The following is a 23,061-nucleotide window of genomic DNA, read 5'->3' as shown; positions in this document are numbered from 1 at the left end:
GCTCTCTTACTCCACTTCAGTAGGATGGGAGAGAGAAATCAGAAGGGTAAAAGTGAGAAAATTTGTGGGTTGAGATAAAGACAGTTTAATAGGTAAAGCAAAAGCTGCGTGCACAAGCAGAGCAAAACACAGGATTAATTCACTGCTTCCCATGGGCAGGCAGGTGTTCAGACATCCTCAGGAAAGCAGGGCTCCAGGATACGGGATGGTTACTTGGGAAGACAAAAACCATCACTCCAAATATCCCCCTCCTTCCTGCTTCTTCTCCTGGTTTATATGAGTATGGCACCATATGGCATGAAATATCCTTTTGATCAGCTGGGGTCAGCTGTCTCAGCTGTGTCCCCTCCCACCTTCTCCTGCAGCCCCAGTCTACTCGCTGATAGGGCAGTGTGAGAAGCAGCAAAGACCTTGTCTCCATGTCAGTATCAGCAATCACCTTGTGTTATCAGCACTGTTTTGGTCACAAATCCAAAGCACAGCACCATACAAGCTACTACAAAGAGAATTAACTCTACCCAGCCAAACGCAGTAGAGGAAAGCAGCTTTTTATCTCCAGTTTCAGCAGCTAGCTAAACTCTGTACTGCTCATTCTGCTTTATCTCCATTTATTTTCTTGTAGCACCAGCGTATGTAGAGCTTTACACTTAAGATAACGGGAAGTGCAAACCTTTCCCAGAAAAGTACTTGAGACTAGAGAATGGGGTTGTTTGCTTGGAGGGTTTTATTTCTTTTTAAAAAAAAACTGTCTGCATTCTGAAGTGATTTAAGATAAAACTGCTACCCTTAAAAGGTCCCTGCTTACATCAGATTTCAGTAAAGCCTTGAGATGATTAATAAAGTGATGCCATATTGAGTATGTGGTTGGTTTCATGACTGTGTTACAGCTTGTGATTGCTTATTTACAAGCCCAAAAGAGACAAAAGAGAAGTTTGAACTAAAATTAAAGCTGCAGATGAACACCATGAGAGTGCACACCACCTTAAGACTTAGGCAAAAAGGAGACTTTCCATCCCCAAATATCTAAGAACTCAGCAGCAGCATGAGTGAGAAAAGCTTTGCCCAGGACCGTACCTTCATTATCTTCTCAGCTCTTGGGCAATGACAGCATTCTTATCACTACTATTAACCTGACTGTCACTACCAGTCATGGTGAGAACTACAAAACAGGAAAACACTGGGGAAGGCAGGACAGGTGAGAGAAGCAAGAATTTCAGCTCAAGAGAATCTCTCAGCAAAATCAGAAGGAAGGTACTTGCTAATATGTTTTGGCAAGCTACGTGAACCCTACCAACCAAAAAAATCTCAAGTGGTACCTGCAAATTGTTCCAGACATGCAATCCAGCATTCCTTCAGCAGTTCAGTAAGATGTTCCTTTCTATTGCAGCATCCAGAAGACAGAGGAAAAAGAGATGCAATGATGGGCAGAAATACTCCATATAAGCAGCTACTGGTGACAAAGAGCAAAAAATGTGGTCACATCACTTAGCAGAGGGACAGCACAGAGGGAGGCTGGAGCAACTGGTTATCAGAATCATCTTTACTTACTCAACCCAAAGTACACTTGCTAGAGCTCTGGATCTGATCTAAAACAAAAGCTGCCTGTGCCATCATGTTTTACAAGCCACTAACTTGTAACACTACTGAAGTAGACAATTTTCTTAAGCAGATGTACTGATCCTATGGATAACATCCAGTGAATGGATATAAGGCATAACCTACAAGGGTCTAGTAGTCTGTCTACATGCTATAGCTGCAAATATCCAAACTAGTTCAGCCTACAAGTACCAAGAAATTAGTTTTTGAAACTGAAATAATTTTTTTGCACTCAAGGCTAGGCTTTTGTAGTTTGCTTTTCGCCTTAGCCAAACTTTCGAGAATCTTAATACATAAATGGTCAACTTAATCCTGCTTTTTTAATCCTCTCCTCTAAACACAGATTATTTAGGTTTACAGAGCCACCAAGCCAAGCTATCTATAAAAGCCTCCTTCCATGTCTTTGGAAAACCTAGGAAATCATTGCTGAAATACATACGGTTGATAAGCTGAAGTACACAGGACATGGGGTTTTTAGAATTCCGCTAGCATTCAGACATTCATTAAATAATTCGACCTAAAAATAATAATGCAATTTATTAACTCTAGCACATTCCTATTCACTTGTCAGCTATAGCTTTTAAGGTACATTTTCACAGGTATCACTTCAAGTTATGCAAACTTTTCCTTTTGTAATAGTTACCTTCATGTGAAAGGAGGCAGATACTATACAGTAATATCAGTATGTTAGTTAAGATCTGGACTCACTTTCTCACACAGATTCAGAAGAATGAGATTTTATTATTTTACAGCCAGTTATTTTAATATGATAAAAATGTGTGTTTTGGAGGAAGTTGAGATATCTTTCTACCTTTTCCCAGAATAACAAACTTTAAGAGGGCATTTCAACACAACAAGGGTCAAAAGACATCTAATGTATGCAAAATGAATGCATCATCATTCCAATCACTCCAATACTTCTATACTCTGCTGCTGTAAACAGCTTCTAGAAAATCTGGTTACAATGAGGTCCAATTCTCAAGCAATATGCTAAAAATTAAAATGCCTCTCTAGAAAACAAACAACAACAAAAAAATCTTTATATGACAGACTCTTTTTTCAAAAAGAGAAAGCAGTGAACAACAAAAACGTCAATGACAAAAGGCATCACAAATAGGTATAAATGATTTTTTAAGTGCTCTATTTTGGCATGTCAGAACAGCACAGCATTTCTTGTATACTCACATGTGAGTCAGACCTCCCCTGAGAGGCTACCCTCTTCCCCTCACAAAACCAAAGTCAGACTCAGTGTGTGTTTTATTGCCCCCCTTCAGAATCAGGTTCAGAAAGCGAATCCACATCTCTAATGGAAATGTCAAGGTTTGTATGGGTTGTTTTGGGGGGTTTTTTAATCACGATCCTGAAGGGACAAACTATTATTAATATGATAGAAAAATTTTAATCAAACATGATTCACTGATCTGTCTTTAGACCACTAAAACAAATTCACATTATGAGACATGAGAGCTTCTGAGGTGGCAGTATTTTCAGTATTTTCGCACTGATGCACATTTGCATTCCAACATCATCTACCATATTTATGAAACCAGACCCACCCAAAACTAAGCACTAACAAAATAATCAGGAAAAAAGTCGAAACTGAAGCAGCAATATGGTATTATTTTAATCTTCATTAACTCTCTCCCTATGACTCTTCCTTGAATTTTTTACTGCAACATACAAAATACACAGCCTGTCTTGACCAGGAAAATGAACTGTTCCTAAAGACAGCCACAAGATCATCACTGTCTTCTTGACATATACTGAGAACAACTGATTGTTTGAAAAGGACAGTAACACTGGGGGGTGGGAAAGCACTGCATACACTTACTAAAGTGCAATGTAAGCCTAAAGGCTCTTAAGGTCTTTCAGCACAAGAGCTCTTACCCTGAATGTGCAAGTATGCGCTCAAGCCAGATAACAGCTGGACAGGCGCAGCAGGAACTCAGAGCAGCACCAGGAGGTGGCGCTGACCACGGATGTTGAACCAGCTACATCCGAAGAGAAGCAGTTCTAGCAAGTTCCTGACATCCCTCTGCATTCAGGTTCCGCTCTTCCCCTTCAAAACCTCAGAGATAATCCCTTCTTCAGGAGCACTCAGCCTGGGAAAGTCTGAAAGTTCTCTGTTGGGTTTGTATTTCAATTTCTTTTTGCCTTCTCTGCAGGATAAGGAGGCATCTCCCTAGTAAAGGGAGACTATGAGAACCTACTTGTGACTGCCCTCATTGATTTCCTTTCCACCTCACCCAGGTGCTGTATTCCTCGGCGGAGGGCCTTAATAGTCTTCCCCTTTTCTTCCTGCAGAGCTGTCTGTCAGGCTACAGCAGCTGTCTACCACACCAGAAGCAGCAACTAAATGAAGGTGGAGCGCAGCTCTGCAGTTCAGTGTGATTAGAAACAAATGGAACATTATGCAACTCAGGTGCTTAGATGTCTGCTGTTTCCAGCTGATGTAACACTTCTGGCACAGGCAGGAAGAGGGACCATGCTTTCCTTCACCTCAGACAATACTTACTACATGGATAACATACTGTTCTAACTTGAATTCTTTTCTTTGTTATTAGAAAACAAACTACTGGAAACCATCTTTGTTTGTTTGTTCTTTCTTTTTTACACATCATTCAATCTCTCATGAAATCAAGACTGTTATCTGGATGACAGAGAAATATACACTGCTGAGTTATTACAACAATAATTTTACACCATCCAAAAAAAGGAACTGTACAACAACTTTCCAGACATCAAGTTTCTTACATCAGAGATGACAGACATTGTTTCCAACATTGATTGTGCAAATACCAGACTTCATTCACTTGTCAAAGAAAAAAAAGTTTCAAGTTAATCAGCTGCAGATTACATTCTCCTGGTTTTCTTCATTCATTGTTCTTGTAGTGACAATATCCATTAAAATTATTTTTATTCTCAACAAAATTCTAAAACTACAGAAAGCCTAAACAAACAGGGAAGCAGAGGGGTGAAGACTACAGTAGTCATTAACATACATGTATGTGCACTACAGAAAATAACATCTTTAGCTTTTATTTTTACCTTAACAGGAAAATGGAGACAAAAAAGTTTACTAGAGTTCATCCTAAAACCTAGGCAAATCATACCCAACCATCCACCATACATTTTTATCATTTTAATGACAATTCATGTGAATTTTTGTAACCAGTGAATACAGCAGAAAATACTTCTGGGTTTTTTGACACCAGATAAGCCAGTAGTGCTATAAAACTCACTGTTTAGAGTTCACTGTATCAATTAACAAAGTCTCAAGAGAGTTATTTAACCAGCAGTTAAACTCTGCCCAGCTACTGAATGCACCCATCTACTTTAAGATAGAGATTCTTAGAAGAAAAATAGTGGAAATTAAATATGAAAACTACACATTTCTTATGGAAATTAAATTTTATTTTGGGTACATGTAGAATTCCTATTATGGAGAAATATCAAACTACGGAGAATCAGTATTTTTAAGTAGAGGGTGCAGAGAGAAGATTCAGTCCTTTATAAGCTTATCAAAGAAATGCACTAGGGTTTGCACGGGGATCCTTTTGGTTCCTGTATCTATAAGTCAGCCAGACTCCCAGAATCTGAAAATAAAAACCAAAGATATCATTAAGCAGAGGGTCTCCACCTCATCTTCTATCAGTTTTACAAAATTTGTTTTAAACACAAGTTTAGAATATTTTACTGCTGCTAAAACTGTACAGCCACACACCAGCTTTCTCAATTAGAAACAAGAATGCACCTTCTCAGAAAAAGATTCATTCATGGCAACAGAGAGAACAACAAAACAAAAAAGCCAACACTGTATCCACAATGCAATACAAAATATTACCTATAGTTATGTCTAGAGTTAAATTATTCTTCCCCTTCCCCAAACGATCAGTTTTCACAAACCTGTTTTTAGTATAATGATAAACAAATCCTCCAAATGGTTTCATTTTACAGTTACCACTTAACTAAAGTTATTTTTCTCATGTATTTTCAAATCTTGACATTCCCCCGACCACACCCCTCCTTTCCAGCAGCTTCGCTTTTTTTAGTAGGGAAATTGAGGGCTGATATCAGACTGATTCTGTATAAGTTGCTGTATCTCTGGTTGCTGTAGTATCTACAAACCTTCTAAAAACCGCACTATGCAGCAGGAAGAATATTTTCACATGCTCTACTATGGGGTCACAAAAGACATCCTCTGAGGATTTTTATACACTAATCAATAAAGCAAGTTATGTATCATCATAGTACTAAAGGAAAGAATCAAAGACCTTTTTTATCTTAACCTGCTTTTTCAATTCACTCATCCTGCAACTCTATCTTTGCACTACAGGTGGCACCAAAAAAAAAAATCCTCAAAAGACTGTGCCTGGGTGAGAGGGGAGTAGGTGGGAAGAAGAGGGAACAAGGTAAATAAAGCAACGGCACTCTTTTTATTACTGTTGGAAAATAGTAAGCCTGAATAACTAACTTTCTGAAAAACTTAAAACTTCACAGCACCACATTTGAACATTGCCGTTTGTTGCCTAAATAACAGAGTTGCAAGAATATCTAGTGCTGAATAAAGACAAACCTTCCTTTTGGCAGACTTAAGAGACCTAATAGCCTTGAAAAATTTGACCTAATTAATTATTTGACTCTTGAGATAGGACTGAAATTTCCTGTAATAAATCCCCTAATATTAAGTGTTTCACAAAACAAAGCCTTAGAAGTGGGGGGAAAGCACTCCATTTTCTAACTCACCTCTGTGAAACTGAAGAAAAGTCCTATGCCTCCAACAAATCTCAGCACCATTCCAGAATATTCCTCTATTATCGGTGCACATGGTTTACACTGGCGAGTTCTAAAACAATCCTGCAGATACAGAGAATTTCACTCCATTTTCTGATGACCCTTCATTGACTGAAAGCATCTAGTTTGCTCTAGAAGAAACTGCTAGCCATGGACAAACTCTAACGGTATTAAAAGGCTCCCAAAAAGCAAGCAACCTTTGCAGGGTGCTCTGTGATTGTCTTTCCAGTAAGTTACCAGAAGAGCTTGGCATCACTATAACAACTATTTTACACATTTGTTAAAAGGCTTCTGTCTGTAACTATGAAAACAGTTGTAAATTTTTGAACAAACACAGCATGAAAATGTTACATTTTTTCACACTTGAAGAACTTACAGCTGCGCAGGTTTCATTCGGATGAAAAGCTCTAAATCCACAACAATTCAGATTTCTCTCAATATCTGTTCTTGCACTGTTGGTGTTATTCCATCCCACCTCTAGAAGTTCACTCTAGAAGGCATAAGCACATACATATTATATTAGTTGAACTGTTCTGCACTGCAAACCAATGAGGCCAAGTTGATAATGCCCTAACTAAAACCTTCAGATATTGATGCTTATCAGGATAATATACTAAAAAATTACCTGAGTGCCCAAACAGCCTGTGTAGCTAATGAAATAACAGCACCTAACAGCAGCACATCCATGGGTATAATTAATTTTCTTCCTTTGTTTTTCCTAAACCCAACAAGAGCACTAGTAATGAGACACGCAATGAATTTAACTGGGACTGCTCAGACTTTAAACAAAATGTGTGCTCACATGTAAGAGCTGATTATTCAGTCACTGTACCCTTGCCCACTTCTTATGCAGTAAGAATTGAGTCTCACACCACATGGAAGACTGTTTTACTCTCATACATAAGGGTCACCTCTGTTCCTAATGCACTTACAAAATTTTTAGTTACACAAGAAGAATTCAGTGGCTTTATCACCTCTTCATTATAATTACTGTAGATTTCATCAGCTTATCTTAAATTGCTGAACACATAATATATTCAAGATACCATGCTGCTATACCTGTGACCATAAACCTAGAAAAGAAGCTAAAAATTAAATCAATTTAAAAAAAACCAAACCAACATCTGAAAGTCATTTTAGGATCCAGATGTATTTCTTTCTAGGTACCAGAGCCAAGCACTGATCAAAGTCTAGTCCTTAAATAATAGGATAATGCTGATTTTCTTCAAATGCGCTCTCCCCATTTTGTAAAAGACTATATACAAAGATGTGTGCCTGTGTACATATGTATTTATAGTATTATGCTACAGATAAACTGGGAAATCAAGACACTTTCTTACCTGTTGGTCCTTGTTTAGTGCCAAACAGGCACAGGAGACAGAAAACTGGACAATAAAGACTAGCAGAAGAATAATCATGTACTGGAAACAGTAGTTAAGGATATACTCTCAAATTAATTTTGCTTTTATAACATATACACCTAATGGTATTCAGTATTTCACTGGGTAAGTCTTTTGACACAAAAAAAACTATAGAAGCAAATTCTGGCTGGATGTGGAAAAGATGACCTAAATAATGTTCCCAGAACTCAATCACCATATATTGTCTCTTTTTGGCTACTACTACACATAGCTGGTATTGCCAGGTTAGATATTTCTTGCCTAGCAAGAAAACACGAGCAGAGAGGTTAATAAGAGGAGAATCTACAGCCAATTCCTCCAGTTTTAGAGACTCATGCTGTCATTTCAAAATATTTCACTTAAATAAAGTAGTAAAGAAAATATTTTTCTGGGTGTTGCACATTTAGAACATTTCTTTTCAATTACATAGTCTTGTAATTAATTACAAAAAATAACTTTAGCCTAGATTTAGAAAAGTTAAGAGTTGCTCTTGGAACACAGCCTCACACACTTTTGTACTATTGCATCTGAAAACAATATAAAACAAAAAGAATAAACTTTGACATTAAAGATCAAACTTTGAAAGTTGGGGATCACCTTCACAATTTGGTTGCTGTGCTCAGAGGCAGATACTTACCTCACACAATTAAGCTGTCTGTAAAGTGGAGGTCAGTACTTTTTCATAGACCACAAACATTAAACATTAACAGTTCACATACCTTAGCTCTGTGTAGGACTGAGCACATAGTAAGAGGCACTGTGACAATGTAAGCCAGCATAAAAAGCTGTCAAAAAATTACAATATGTGAATGCTATCTTCAGAGCACAGAAAAGGGAGAAAAAAAAAGGAAGCTGAAATCAAGTTAAACAGGAAGGAAGTCTAATTTAGACTGTACTTGACCAAAGTAAGATTGTGAATTTCTGTTCTGTTTCTGAAGCACGTTCCCCATCAGTCTCAGCTGACCGAGCAGGTTGTTTACATGGTTTGAACCAAGCTGCAATCAATGCAATGCATCAGAAGGATACAAAGAATAGCAATACTTGATGATGTTTCACTGCACCGATCAATCCAACTAAGGCAATAAAGAAGAGGAAGACGCCTACAGCAATTACCACTCCTACAACTCGGAAACTAGAAATGAGGCCAAAGCCGATTCCCCATGCCGCAATTCCAATCAGCAGCAGGCTCACCAGCTGGAAGGAAGAGAAAACACGAAGTTAGTCTGTGTATTAAAAGAGGCTCCTATACACAGATACAATTTTTTACATTAAAGTTGTTAGTAGAAAGGTACAATGTTTCTTTCCAGTGCAAAGAGAAGCAGCACAACCCTAAACAAACCCATCTTCCACTTCATTGCAGAGGAAATTTCAGTTCCAGATGTTTTAAGACACACATATTCTTCAATACTGTTGATGTGGGACTGTAACAATTTAATCTACCTACAAGTCAAGCCATGTTGCACTATCTGTGACTGACTAGAGACACTAACCGAGATTATAACATAACTGACAAAGAAGCTAAAAATCATCAGTTTTAATTCAACACTTGAATAAGAATGAAAATTCCAGATGTTTTTTGAAACTAAGGCAGTTTATTTAAAGAAAATGGAATATACAGCTTCACAGCTCTGAATGTGTAAAAAAGCACTCTTTGCGAAAACTAACTGTAATCAGGTATACAGTTGTATTAATTAATAGGGGAAGTTTTCACACAGTTGATGATATAACACAACAGTTAACATGGTCACACAAAAATACTTTTTAGATCTGAATCTCAAGAACTTCATGCAGTAAAATAATAAAGGTGTCCTGTCTCTGCTACATATTTCTTCAAGAAAACAGTTCTACTATTAACCCAATTCTATTTCAATACCCAAAACACTTAGGCTGTTTCCTTCCTTTTAAAGATGGTATTCAGGGAAGGCAGGCATAATTGGTTGCTGTTAGTTCACTGGGATTTATTGTTTATATGGGCAGGAAGCTCCAGCCTTTCCTCTTTCCATGCCAAAAAACACAGAAGCAAAAAAAAAAAAATCCGACATGAAAAGCTGAAGAGAAATCTGTAATGAGGTACAGCAGGAGTGAAGCAGCAGACAAAGCCAACCCAGATGTCCAATACACTCTCTGATTTGAAAGAGACCTATGTGTAACAACACATCACTCACTACACTTCCTGTTAAATGACACCAATTTAATATGCAAGTTTTAACTTTTTGGAACTCTGACCTCACCAAAAATATCCATAAACTGTGTAATTATTTAAAAAAAAAAAACAAAATCCAAAAAAATAAAACAGTAAGTGCTTAGTCTAGTCCAACTACTTGGCTTTATTTGATAACAGATGTAGAGCAAGCACTTGTACCTGCTCATTGGTTTCCATTCAAACAAGGCATATCTTATGACATTTTACTGCCTACCTAGAGGTGGGGGAGGGGATTAACAAAAATTAGGTAATTTCCAATTTATCATTTCAGTATACTTACCCTACAGCTGGGCTTTTTTGTTGGTTTTAATGCCAAATACATCCACATATTTTTCAGTGTAACTACATTTTAGAAGACTGAAGTATGCAATGCTGCTTTTGAAACATAGAAATCTAGGATAACATCAGGAAAGCTAGTAAAACAAGCTGAGATGCTCATCAAGATCAAACCCAGGGGGTGGGGATTTTTGTGTGTTCACACAGCAACATATCTCAAAAAACTTTTTACCAAATGCCAGTAATCCACACAAGAAATTAAGGGGTCTGCAAGAACAAAAGTAGGATATTTGTCATACCTACACTTCTCTCAATACATGAAGAGACAAAAAAAAATTCAAAGGAATTGTTCAATACTAGCAGAGTTTTGGGATTATTTCACGTTTGTTTCTCTTAAACAAAACTCATTAATTACCATGTTTATTTAAAACCAAAACAACAGGCCAAAGTGTCATGAATCAAAATTACAGAGGAGGAAGAAAAAAACCAAAACAAAGCACCGTGGCTCTGACACACAAATTTTCTGAATCCATTTTGCACAAGGCTATAAACTTTCTGATGTTAGTACATGCAAAATTAGCCTTGCTAAGCAGACAGTTATATGCAAGACCTGCCTGTTCCCACCTATGCCCATCCACTTTATTTCATTGTCTCATTTCACTGGCAAGATTTATTTTTCCACATAAGCACCAAAAACAAGCAAGCAACAAAAGAAATCCCACAACCCAACTTCAAATAAAAAAATGCTGACATCCCATGCTCTGCATCAACTTCTAAGCATTGAACTTGCATTGCCACTACACAGCTCTTCAAACTGGTATAAAAAACCTCAAAGGCAATGTCAAATTTCAGTTTATTTCACAAAGACCAGATGAAACTTTGCTCCTAATGATTTTCACCAATACTTTTCTGACTGAGCTGAACGTAAACCTTTACTTTTGACCAATTTATCTCCAGGATACCAAAACATGTATTTGTTCAGTTCTTTGCTCATCTGATAAGAGGTCCAAAACAATTAGATGAAACTAGATTTATTCTTAAAATACTGGAATTAAAAGAAGAGACAAAATCTGTGCTTATAACACCTACTGGATAAACGCAGTGCATGAAGTGCAGGGTACCAGTTCCTTCTTGCTGCTGTTACTCATCTCATCTTATATTAATCTGATGATATGTGCATGAAATTAGTCATATGACACTAGAAGTTATTACCATGACCCCCTGGCAGAAAAAGCATTTCTGGTAGGAACAGTCACATACAGAATCGAGACCAGCTCTGGTTTTCAAGTGGAAATAAAAGCATCTCTGGTTTTTAAACTCATTATTGAACCCCAAGTATTCAGGAATCAGTTAAATGGCTTTGAAAAATAAAGTAACATAAAATAGTTTAGTTTTCCTTTGGATCACATTAAAGTTTTAGAGCCATCAGTCTCCTTTTCAAGTGCTATCTCCATAACACCAAGTCTGTATTTTTTCTTCTTTCACTTCATGAAGTTGTCCAATTTCTTAAAACATCTGGAAATTCAGTGTGATCACAGATCTGTGCTACTGGTCTCTGGTTGACAAACTATATGAAAATGCTGTATCCAGTTAGGCAGATCCATGATATGGATCAAAACCATTATTGGTTACATTATTGTCTTGCCACTTGAAATCGTGGAAAATTGACTCTGTGTTTCAAAACTGAAATGGAGACTGCAGGTTTACAAACCATTCCAGAAATGGATTTGATATTAAGTTCCTGACTCCTCCATGTGTTGACTGAAAGATGAAATTATGCTTATTCTCTTATTTTCAGGTTTGGAATGGACTATATGATTGTTGAGCAATAACTCTAGATATAGTTTTATAATGCCATAAAGTGAAAAACTAAAGTAAATGCACGCAACTACAAACAGGAAAAATGTCTTAAGTTGTTTTGAGCACAGGTTTACAAGTCTGTAAAACAAAGCTCATAGCATTGGACACTGTTTAGACACTAGAAATGACTATTCAACAGTGCTTATTCCAGTGTTTTGACGTGAAAGGATTTAAATGCAGTATTTCTAAAAGTGAAGCTGCTAAGACTTCATAGTAAAACATACTTGAAACAAAGAGACCCTAACTACTAATTTTGGGCTGGAAGTCAGCTTAAAGAAGACAGAAGTTCTCTATCAACCTGCACCTCAGGAAGTCTTCCATCACCCCCATATCACTATTGGCCAATCACAGCTCAAATCAGTCTGGCAGTTTAATTACCCAGGTAGCCTCATCTCCTCGGATGGTAAGATTGACGGAGAGATAGACAACAGGTTAGCAAAGGCATATAGAGCTTTTGGGAAACTCCATAAAAGAGTTTGGCAAAATAAACACCTGAAGAAAAGTACATAGCGCTGTCCACTCTGTGGATCATGGGTCATCTACCGTCACCACCTGCGACTCCTACAACACTTCCATCAACGCTGTCTCCGTACAATCCTAAATATCCACTGGGCAGATTATGTAACTAATACGTCTGTTCTAGAACAGGCAGCAGTTATGAGTATTGAGGCCATGTTGCTGAGAACACAGCTGTGATGGGCAGGACACATCTCAAGAATGAAGGACCACCGCCTCCCTAAGATCATGCTCTATGGTGAACTTGCCACCGGTTGCCGCAAGAGGAGCCCCGAAGAGGAGATACAAGGACTCCCTGAACCAACATCTCAGCCTTGGCCATATTGGTCTTCATCACTGGTCTACTCTGGCCTCCAATCGGGAGGTCTAGAGACACACTATCTTTAACGCTGCTGCTTCTTTTGAGAAAGCACGCAGGATCACCCTTGAGGAGAAAAGACAACGCAGAAAGAACTGTGTCTTGTTGATACCACCTAAGGAGTCTTTCTGCTGTGCCTTTTGCAACCGGACTTGTCTATCTCCCATTCGCCTTTTTAGCCACCAGCGCACTTGTAGCAAATATGGGTAGAGTCCTTCCCAAATCTTTGTTCGTGAAGCCTAGCCATGAATGGAATGTACATTCTAAACGTACAAGCTTTACCTACATACAAAAAGGTCATGTATTTCCACTAAATAAGGGAAAAAGGACTCTCTATGGAGCTTTTGAATGTCACATTTTATTTTACTGAGACCACATTTCACAGCACCAGGAATCCCTCAAAGTAATCAGTCTCATCTTTGGAAGACTGAAGTACATGTGAAATTCCATTTTACCTATAAGAATTTACAAACATAAAGTTAGCTTTGGTTATGAACACTTCAAATATTTGCTTGATATATCTACCAGAAATAAATGAAATCACAGTCCAGTTTTTAGTGATTAGGGCTGATCCAGTTTCCCACACGAGTCTCACTACTAAGTGGAAAAGGCATGGGTTGGAGAAATGGCCTGTTACACTGGATGGCAACAGGGACTGCCAAGCTTAAAGGGCAATAATCAATGGCTCAGCATCCAGCTGGTAGCGGGTAAGAAGCACCACAAGGGCTGATACTGTGACCAATATTATACAGTATCTTCATCAACAACCTGAGCATAAGTCAAAATGAATCCTAAGAAGATTTGTGGATGATACTAAACAAGGAAGAGTGACTCACAACTCAGAAGGACCTTGATAAACCCAAGGAATAGGCCAACAGGAATCTCATGAAGTGCAAAATTCTGCTCCTGGGGTGCTTCAGTGGAGCCTGGGATCAGACCGGTTGAACAACAGCCTTACTGAGATAGATCTGGAGATCAAACTGGTTGCTGAGTATGAGCCAAGAGTCAGCTCTCACTGTAAACAGGGAAAGCCAAGGAGTGCAATCAAAGGAAACTCAATGCTAGTGAGACTAAGCTCAAATATTGTGTTCTATTTCAAGCCTCCCAGGTTGAAAAGGAATTTGAGAGCCTGGTAAGAGTCAGGAAAATGGCCTGGAGCCTTGAGGATGAGAAGCAGGTGATGGAGTTGGGTTTGTTCAGCCTGACAAAGAGGCAGCCTAGGGATAATCAAATAGTAACTGAAGCTGCAGGCACACTACAAGAACCATGGAGGCAAACTGCTCTGGGTATCACAAGTAACAGCTTGGGAGGTTTGGACTGGACATCAGAAACATCTCCAAGGTGGTTTGGTGCCTTACTCAGAAAGCTGATAATCTGTGTTCTCAGAGGTTTACAAGATTCCACAGACTATGACACAGCTGGCAAGACAGTGTTATTCATAAACCTGCTCTGAGCAGGAGCCTGGACTGATAAGCCTCAAAAGTCCCTTCCAACCAACACTCCCACACATCACAGCCAGCTCTTCCATCATGGAAACTCTGCCACTCTCCAGACCAAAAATCAAAGTTTCAACAGGCAGACAAGAGATGGATTTAGCACTGACCAAGGACTGTTCTGTACCTTCTAGCTCACTACATAGCTCCTAAATCCTGTATCAACAAAGCACCTTCTTACAATGAAAGCAAGTCTCTCAATAAAAGAGCAATGAATGATTCTCCAGAAGTACTTACACAACTTCAAAAACACAACTACAAGTCTTGTTCTCAGAAGTGATTTAAAAGGTCATATTCACTTAAGGCACGTTCACATAGAAAACCAACTGGTATTAAGAGCAAGAGAATTTATAATAATCTCAAACTGGAGTAATTTGTGTACAGGATGATGCTACAAGAACATACCGTCCAAAAACCAGAAAAGCAGCACAGAGCCATAGGAAGCATATGCGTGTGGAGGGGTGACAGTATTTTAAATTTAACATCCTCATTTACTATATACTATCTCCTTCATCAATATAAACCCTAGTAACCTTACTTAAAAAGCACACATGCAAATACAGGCAAATACATCCATATAAACGCATAAATTTGAAATTAAGAAAATGCTTTACCAGAATAAACCTATAGGTAGCCCAAATCCTAGGTGAAGATTAGTAGTTTTCCACATGAGACAAGAGTATTTCTTCCTTGGAGTCAAAACAAAAAGAAAATCAAGCATATTGTCATTAGACAAAACGTTACTACCATGTCAGTATTTGTACAGGGAAGATTTTAAGGACTGTAAGTTCAAGATGAGAGGAATGGAGCAGACTCCAGTTTAGGGGACTTCCTTTTTTTTTTTTTTTTTTTAATAATACAGATATATACAAACATTTGAACTTCAGAGGTGTTTCAAAAATAACAAATCTAATAAATCTACTAATTTGCTATACCCTTTAAATTCAAGTTCACTTGTGCACATAGCTGCTCATTTCCTCACTCCCAGAAAAAACGTATTTCTCTTCACACATACCCTTTGTATACTTATGTACAAGCTTACAGTCTAAATTACAAAAAGAAACCAAGATATCAACACATGATTTCTCCAGACAATGCCACTGAGAAACAATTCAAATGCTAAAACCGCTTCCTCCTTCCTACAACAGTAAGCCACCAGAAAATCTGCTGTTTTGACTAACTGGCAACTTTTTGATATTTCAACTAGCTTGGACTGCTGGCTAGGAAGGAAGTCATATGCAGAAGTTCATGTTCCCACTGCTTTCTTACAGCCTCAGCCCAAGGAGGTAAAAACTGCATTTCAGAATTTAAATTTCATGAAATACTGACTCACCATTCCCAGGTAAAGAGATTAGATAGCATTTATACTGGTACCAACAATGGAAATATTTACAGGATAGCTGTTAGGCTGGATATGGAACAGGAACTAAAACCACAAAGATTACACAGATGATGAAACACATCCTCCCTAACCTCCCTCTCCATATGAGCATGTAAGTTCATATTTCACTACTTTGAAGGAAGCTTTGAAGTTTAAACCCCAAATGGTATACTTACTTAAAGCAGAGCTGTTTCCACCACTCTCCCCTTCAACTTGGCTGTTTCTGCACAGCCACAGAGAATCAATTAGAGAATAGAGAAGACAATTCTGTTTCCCTGCACTTCATCTAAAAACATCACATTAAAACAACAGGCAAACAACAGTATATGGTGGTGTATCTTTAGCAAGTTAAGACTAAGTTAAAATGGTTTCTATCACAGCTGTAAGCTACTTAACCTGTAAGCAACTTTCTCTCCTTACAGTATTTCTTCAGCTCTATTGCAAGCAAAGGAAAGCTTTGATATCTCCAAAGGCTTTCTAACAGAAAGCATAATCTACTACATGACTGACTTAAAGGAAGAGTGACTAGTAATCTGGTTACTGAATAACCTTGAGACACGAAGTGTGAAAAAGCAATTTATGTAAAAGGCAGCATTCCTGACTCTTATCACAAAAGCCTGTTCTTTCAGTTTCAGGCCTAGTAAAGTTATGTTATTGGCCATGTAACAAACTACTTTCATGCTAAAATGTCAGTGAAATTTAACCGTTTAATATTCCCTAGTCTGGGGAAATGAAAGCTTTTCACTATGTAACAGGAACAACTGTCTTCTAAAATGTTTACTTGCGCTTTCGTTGGTTTTTTAAGAGGCTGCAAAATGTTTTCACGAAGTCTGGTGATCCCACAGATCCTTCTTCCATACATATATCTCCCTCAACACAAAAACAACACTACAAAGAACACAACTAATGACGTAAGCTACAAGGCTACTATAGAGGCTCAAAGGGCTTCTCAATAACTACCCTGGTTTTAAAGTATCTATCATCTGCACCACTCAGATGGCTGAAAAGATCAGCAGTATCAAACCATGCTCCATATTGTCTCCTTCTCTGTGCCCTGTCATTCTCCTGTTCCTTCCCTAAGGACAGTCTGCCTTCATAGCTCTAAATGCTACTGTGCTACTGTGTGCAAGACAAGTGAGAAACCAAAACCCACTCCTGGGTCTACAGACTCAGCACATGCCTCGATTCTGAGATGCCACCACAAACTGCTGTCACTTTGGCTATAAGATGACACATGGTATAGCTGAGGGGATTCCCAAGCACTGGCAAAACATTTCTCAATATGTATTTGTATTTTTGCTGTACTCTTCTGTGTTCTCAAGCGTGAGCATAGAAACCTTTCCAAAATGCCAAGGAAAACAAAAACCATCAACCTTCCTTGCCAAATACCTGGCAGCTTCTGTACCACTGTTTTATTTATATGTCAAGGCTAGATAGCACAGCTTATACTGCCACCTTCAACCCATCCTTAAGAGCAACAGAAATGGCTCCAAGGCAACCTGTCCCATTTGCTGAGCATCCAGTCATGATGCTGAGCTAGACCAGCACAGCACTGGCTGGTGCTGGGGCAAACTCTTGATGCTGCACTCCTAAATGCTGACTGCAGACTGTCAGACAGAGCAAACAGCAGCCTATTTACTTCTTACAGCAGAAAGCAAACTTACACAAACCAAAACAGAATTGCACTCGGAGATCACAGATCCACTTACCACTGTGAAAGAAATTGCCACTTGAAGCAAGAACTGTGTTTCTCTTATTCCTGGCTGCCTGTACCTGGCTCCATGTAGCCACTACATAGTCAGGAATTATCAGAGAACACAGAAGACAGTCACACTCTCTTTCCCTAGGAAAATCCAGATGTTCACCCTGCCTCTTAACATCAGGTTTCCCCTATGCAGCAAAACGATGGAGCAGACAGATTTGCATAGAAGATGCAACACGGTCACTCCTCTGCATTAGGAACTCTGCATGTAAGACAAAAATTACAAAAAACCCTATGAATTAAAAACTCTATTAAAATCTTCAAGACCAGGCTGGATGGAGCTTTCAATAACCTGGTCTAGTGGAAGGTCTCTGCCTATGGCAGGGGGATTGGATCTACGTGGTTTTTAAGGTCCCTTCCAACCCAAAAAAGTCCATGATGCCAAGCACACGTTGTGTGAGAATCTGAGAATTTCTGTACTCATGTTTGCATATTCCCATAATACCAGCAAAGCAATTTTGATAAAGAGGGCAGAAAGTACAAATGCACTTTCTCTAATTACAGCACCCAGAGAACAAGAGGCAGTGATAGGGAAAAAAAAAAAAAGAAAAAAACCAAACTTTCAAGCACAATGGTTTGAAAATGGATGCAAAAACCAACACACTTAATAAGCAAATAAAAAAAGAGTTTCAGAGAGCAAAGTAATATAAAAAGAAAATTATAAGTTACTTTCTAGCATTAAGAGGAAATGTGGATGCTTTTGAGGGATGAGCTTTGTGCTAATAAAAATGGTATTCTAATGGTAAAGGTACCACATATTTTACTTTAAATCAAGTGGCTGCTCTAGGTATAAGAAAAACTGAAAGGCTGCTCATCAAAACATATATGAGATGTTTACATACTGACAACAAACATTTCATGTTTGGTGCTGCAGCAAAAATTAAGTAGTTGCTTGGGTGACACAACCAGCACACAACATTCAAATGAACTGTATTTTTTTTAATATATATTTAAATATTTAGTCCTGTGGCCCACCTACCACTTCAATCTTTCACCACTAGATAGAACCTGGGAATTTCCCCTTCCTCTCTGAAAATCTGACTTGAAATTGGATATTAACTGTTCCCACTTAAACACAATTACTGAAGACTTCCTTGGAAGGACCACTGTCTTGAAATCCTTGTCTAGTTAAAGTGAGCAAATATCTACTTAAAGTGAGCATCTAGAGTTCTCATACCTGGAAGATTAGAACTCTTTAGCTGCAAATACATCCTTGAATTTGGATTAATTTTGCAGACAGGCATTTTTAGCAATTTGTATAGATTTTCCATTTGATGAGAAATGTAGATATGATCGAAAAAATACAGACAAAATTGGTCAGATACCCAAAACTATTATTTTAAAGGCCCTTGTATACAGACAGTTCTTCCACGTAGGGCTTTATTCCAGCAATATACGTCATTATATGCACAGAGTCAATAAACAGGCTCAATTATTTTTCTTTATTCTTCCTCTACCCATAAGGAAGCATACTGAAGTCAGCAAGACTCAGTATAATGCCAGAATATAAAATAAATTTAAAAATAGAATCAGGGCTTAAGGACATTAACTTAATCCAGAGAAGAACCAAAAGTCATCAGCAAAGTAATATCTGAAAAAAACATTGACTGAGCAATAAGGTTACTGGGTTTCTGGTTTCTTGCCTTAAACCAGTAACTTATTACTGCCAGGACATATATTTTTATTGATGTACTACTATAAAAAGTAAAACAAGACAGCACTTAAAAAAAGAAAAAAAAAGCTCCAATATAACATCGTACCCTAGGAGTGTTTTAAAGAAAAGCAAAATATGAGCCGTAACCCCCAATATACAGTTCTGAGGTTTAATTCATTCCAAGCATGTCATATAGACATTAGTGCTGGCTACAAAAACGTAGCATTACCTATCCCTTTTTACCCCCACTACTCCCTTCTCACCACTTATTAGTGAATTAACATTGTTTAAAAAGATGATGAAGTTATTGCTCTGATTGCCTTTCATATTTTTTTCCAGCTGAGAGAAAATAAGCCCATGATTCAGTGTGCTGTTGTAACCCAAGTCTTGTATTTTTGGGTTTCTGTCTAACCAAGGAACAGAGAAGCCCACACATTTTACTAGATCAACTCCACAAGGCCAAGTAAGCACCTTAAATATTATTTCTGCAACTCTGAATTTAAAAGTGTTAGTCTTTTAACTTGTCTGTAACTTATAAACAAGACTAGCAATAACACTTGGATATTCTAGTAACTATCATTCAAAGAAGTCATTCCTTCCCTTCAGTAAAAATATATGTTCTGCACAGGTCAAATGATAGAACACCAAGTGACACCCACAAAAGTAAATTTTACTCATCAGAGCAAGACTGACATCACAGGTGCATTGTACAGTTATCACAAACAGAACTACAGAGGTCCGAAAGATCAACCCACCCTTGCTGAGGCCAAATATACCCAGAAGCCCTAGCAGACTCCTGACACCTGGCTGTAGGAATTAAGTGATGGAGTCTTTCAAAAAAAACACCTGCTGTGCATAGGACAGCACAGTGAGATTCATGCACTTATTATACGAGAAAGATTGAGATTTCTCTCACTCTTCTGTCACTCAAGGAATAACAACAACAATAACAAAGGAAGCCTTGCATTAATCTCTTGTTTACCAAAAAGTGAAATTGGGATAGGACAATCTAACTATAAGCCACCCTCTGGGACTGGAAAATGCCACAAAAAGTTGATCACAATGATTGTGATCATAGCCCTTTCAATCTGGGCTATTCTATGATTCTAACTTAGCTGCAAAATGACAGTATACATATCCTGAACTTACCTTCAACTCAGATACCAAACAATGCCATGCCTATCTGCTCACCTTTATTCTGGTTGGGGGTAGCATGGGCAACAGAAAGTATCACAGGGATTCCAGCTGACTTTTACAGTGGGTAGGTTGAGCTGCCTAAGCATGCTTTTTCAAGGACATATTCCACTCTGCAAGCTCCTTCAAAGAAGGAAGACAAGCAGTAGTGCAGCCTCTCCTACATAAAGGTTTCTGTTCTGCTCTTTCCTGAGGAAAGGGGGAGTCACCTCATACACCAAAGAATATAACAACAACTAGCTACGGCTTCAGCACAGGCACTTCTACATCCATTCACGCTTCATCCTGGGGATCACCATCAGGTCCAGTAAACACCAGCTGTTCTGTTTGTTCTGATGAACGGCATTAGACCTGTTTGTTCTCCCCTCTTGCCTTCAGTCGAGGTCAGGTAGTGCCTTTGGAAAAGCACCGACAGAACTGCCCACAAGCACCAGCTGGCCCCAGTCTCAGTCTGCTGAAAGTCATCCCCAAGCACAGTTGTTAACTTGAAACTTTAGAGGACATACTACCTCTCCAGATGTGCTCTGAGAGGAAGCCATTACACTTACTCCTGTTTCTTCCTATTTCTGTGTCATTTAAAAATAGACAGTGAGGGGAAAAAAACCCACAGCTATACCACAGTTGGAGATTTTATTATTCTCTGTTGAAAACAGGTCCTCCAACATGCTGGAACAAAACTAGGCACCTGACTGGAGCTCCTCAGCAGGTCAGTTATTTCAGTTTAACATACGACTTTTTCCCTCCCTCTCACGGATGTTCCCACCACCCAAAGCAGCCGGACTTTGTTGCTCTCAGGTCCATCCCAGGGGACGGGGGGGGGGCCTCAGGGCCTTGTCACTAACCGAGCTGCACTTATTTCGGCGCTACTCCCTGGCTGAGGAATAACAAAACAAACCCTTCTCTGCCTCACGCCTGGATTGCTGCAGCGCCCTTTCCAGAGGGAGAAAAAGGCACGGGCGGGCCGGGCCCTGGGGCCGCTCTTTCCGGGAGATGAGATACCCCCCCCGCCGCCCCAGGCGGGCAGCGCTCCCGGACCGCCCTGGATTTTGATCCTGAGAAGCCACGTCCGCGAGGTGACAAAGCTCGGCCTAAGCGCTGTCACCTCCTCACACACACCACCCCCATCCCATCCCATCGTCCCGAGACAGAGGCCGCGACCGAGCGGCGGCCGCGCCCCGGAACGCCCCCAGTCCCACAGCCACGGCCCGCCGGGAGAAGCGCGGCGAGCCTCCCCTCCCCCCCCGGCGGCGGAGCGAGGGAGTCCCCGCCAGCCCGGCCCGGCTCGGCGGAGCGCGACGGGCACGCACCGTGTAGAGCAGGTTGAGGGCGCAAAGGCAGTTCTTAGAGCAGGCGAAGCCCCCGCACGCCATCGCGACTTCACCGCCAGCCCCGCTCGGCGTCCGCAGCTCCGCGGCAGCGCTAGGAGGCCGCAGCCCCGCCCCCGGCGCGCGCGGGTGCGGCCGCAGCAGGTGAGCGGCGCCCGTTGATTGGCCGCCGCCGGGCGCAAAGGTAAATGTATGCAAATATAGGTGATGACGTCACGCAGCCGGCCTCTCTCCGGCGGCGCCGCGATCCCGCTCCGCGATCCCGGGTGGGCCCGGCGCGTCCCCGGGGGGCGGGAGCGCGCCACGTTCCCCGCTATTGTGACGACACACGCCTGGGCCTCGCCCCCTCCGCCCCGCCGCGCCCCCGGTCCCGCAGCGCCACCTGCCCCGCGGCCCCAGCTGCGTGCGCTGCCTGCGGGTGGGACCGTTCTGTGCAGGACACGGGCGGTTCCTCCCGCGACCTACAGGCGATGGCCTGTGTAATCCCGAGGAGACATCCAGGGATTTACTTGTGCGGGCCGTGAAAGTGCTCGGAGTGCTGTTAGTTATACCGGCTAATCACAGAATCATCCGCGTTGTAAGAGACCTTTAAGATCATGAAGTCCAACCAGCAACCTAATACTACCACTGTCTGCTTATTTCTATTTTTAACATTTTTTTATTTACCTTTTTTTTTACTACATCGTGTTTCCAGTGTGGCTCATTACATGTTTTTAAATCTGTACCTTTCCTTATTTGAGGGTTAAATGTTTTCACTTACAGTTATTTCACTTTAGAAAACCGTCTATCAGTAGTTTCCTGCTATTCGGTACCTAGTTCTTATTGCTGTTCTCAGTAGGCTCGAGTGGTGTCCCTCTTTGCTAGAACTCTCCAAAATCCTGTCTCCACAGTCACCATGGGCTGGGCTCTGCTGAATGATGCTTTATAATAGCTGCAATAAATCTAATACCTGACAGCTATTTCAATATGGACATGTGTTGCAGGATTAATGTCCAGGACAGTTTCTTATCTTTTTTGCTGGGACTCACAAAGAGACAAGAAGACACGTGTTTCTCCCTCGGGATGTCTGTAGGGGTACATCGCACAGTAGTTTTACTTTATCAGGGTTTGGTGTCAGAGAAGAAGTTGGGATGGTCAGTTCCTAGTAAGCAGAGGAAGCTCCATCTACTTTCTGATAAATTCACAACAATTCTTAATAGGAACTTGTCATCAAAACAGTTCAAGGAGGAAATTCCAAAAGCATTTTGTT

At 40.0% G+C, this 23,061-nt stretch overlaps 1 protein-coding gene across 1 annotated transcript; it reads right to left on the bottom strand.

The window, feature by feature from the left end:
* Positions 1 to 2,936: 2,936 nt before the first annotated feature.
* On the bottom strand, positions 2,937 to 21,927 carry TSPAN13 (tetraspanin 13). Its single transcript, XM_027684882.1, has 6 exons — positions 21,795 to 21,927; positions 8,817 to 8,984; positions 7,731 to 7,811; positions 6,767 to 6,880; positions 6,343 to 6,453; positions 2,937 to 5,192 (listed from the first exon to the last, which is right to left on the bottom strand). Exons 1-6 carry the CDS (start codon positions 21,855 to 21,857, stop codon positions 5,118 to 5,120), a joined length of 612 nt encoding a protein of 203 aa, XP_027540683.1. The 5' UTR covers positions 21,858 to 21,927; the 3' UTR covers positions 2,937 to 5,117.
* Between the last annotated feature and the right edge of the window lie 1,134 nt (positions 21,928 to 23,061).

The sequence above is a fragment of the Neopelma chrysocephalum genome, unplaced genomic scaffold (genome assembly GCF_003984885.1).
Source record: "Neopelma chrysocephalum unplaced genomic scaffold, ASM398488v2 Primary Assembly neopelma1_67, whole genome shotgun sequence".
Taxonomy (NCBI): domain Eukaryota; kingdom Metazoa; phylum Chordata; class Aves; order Passeriformes; family Pipridae; genus Neopelma; species Neopelma chrysocephalum.
Note: the sequence above shows the minus strand (reverse complement) of the source record. Positions and strands in the feature narration are given on the sequence as shown.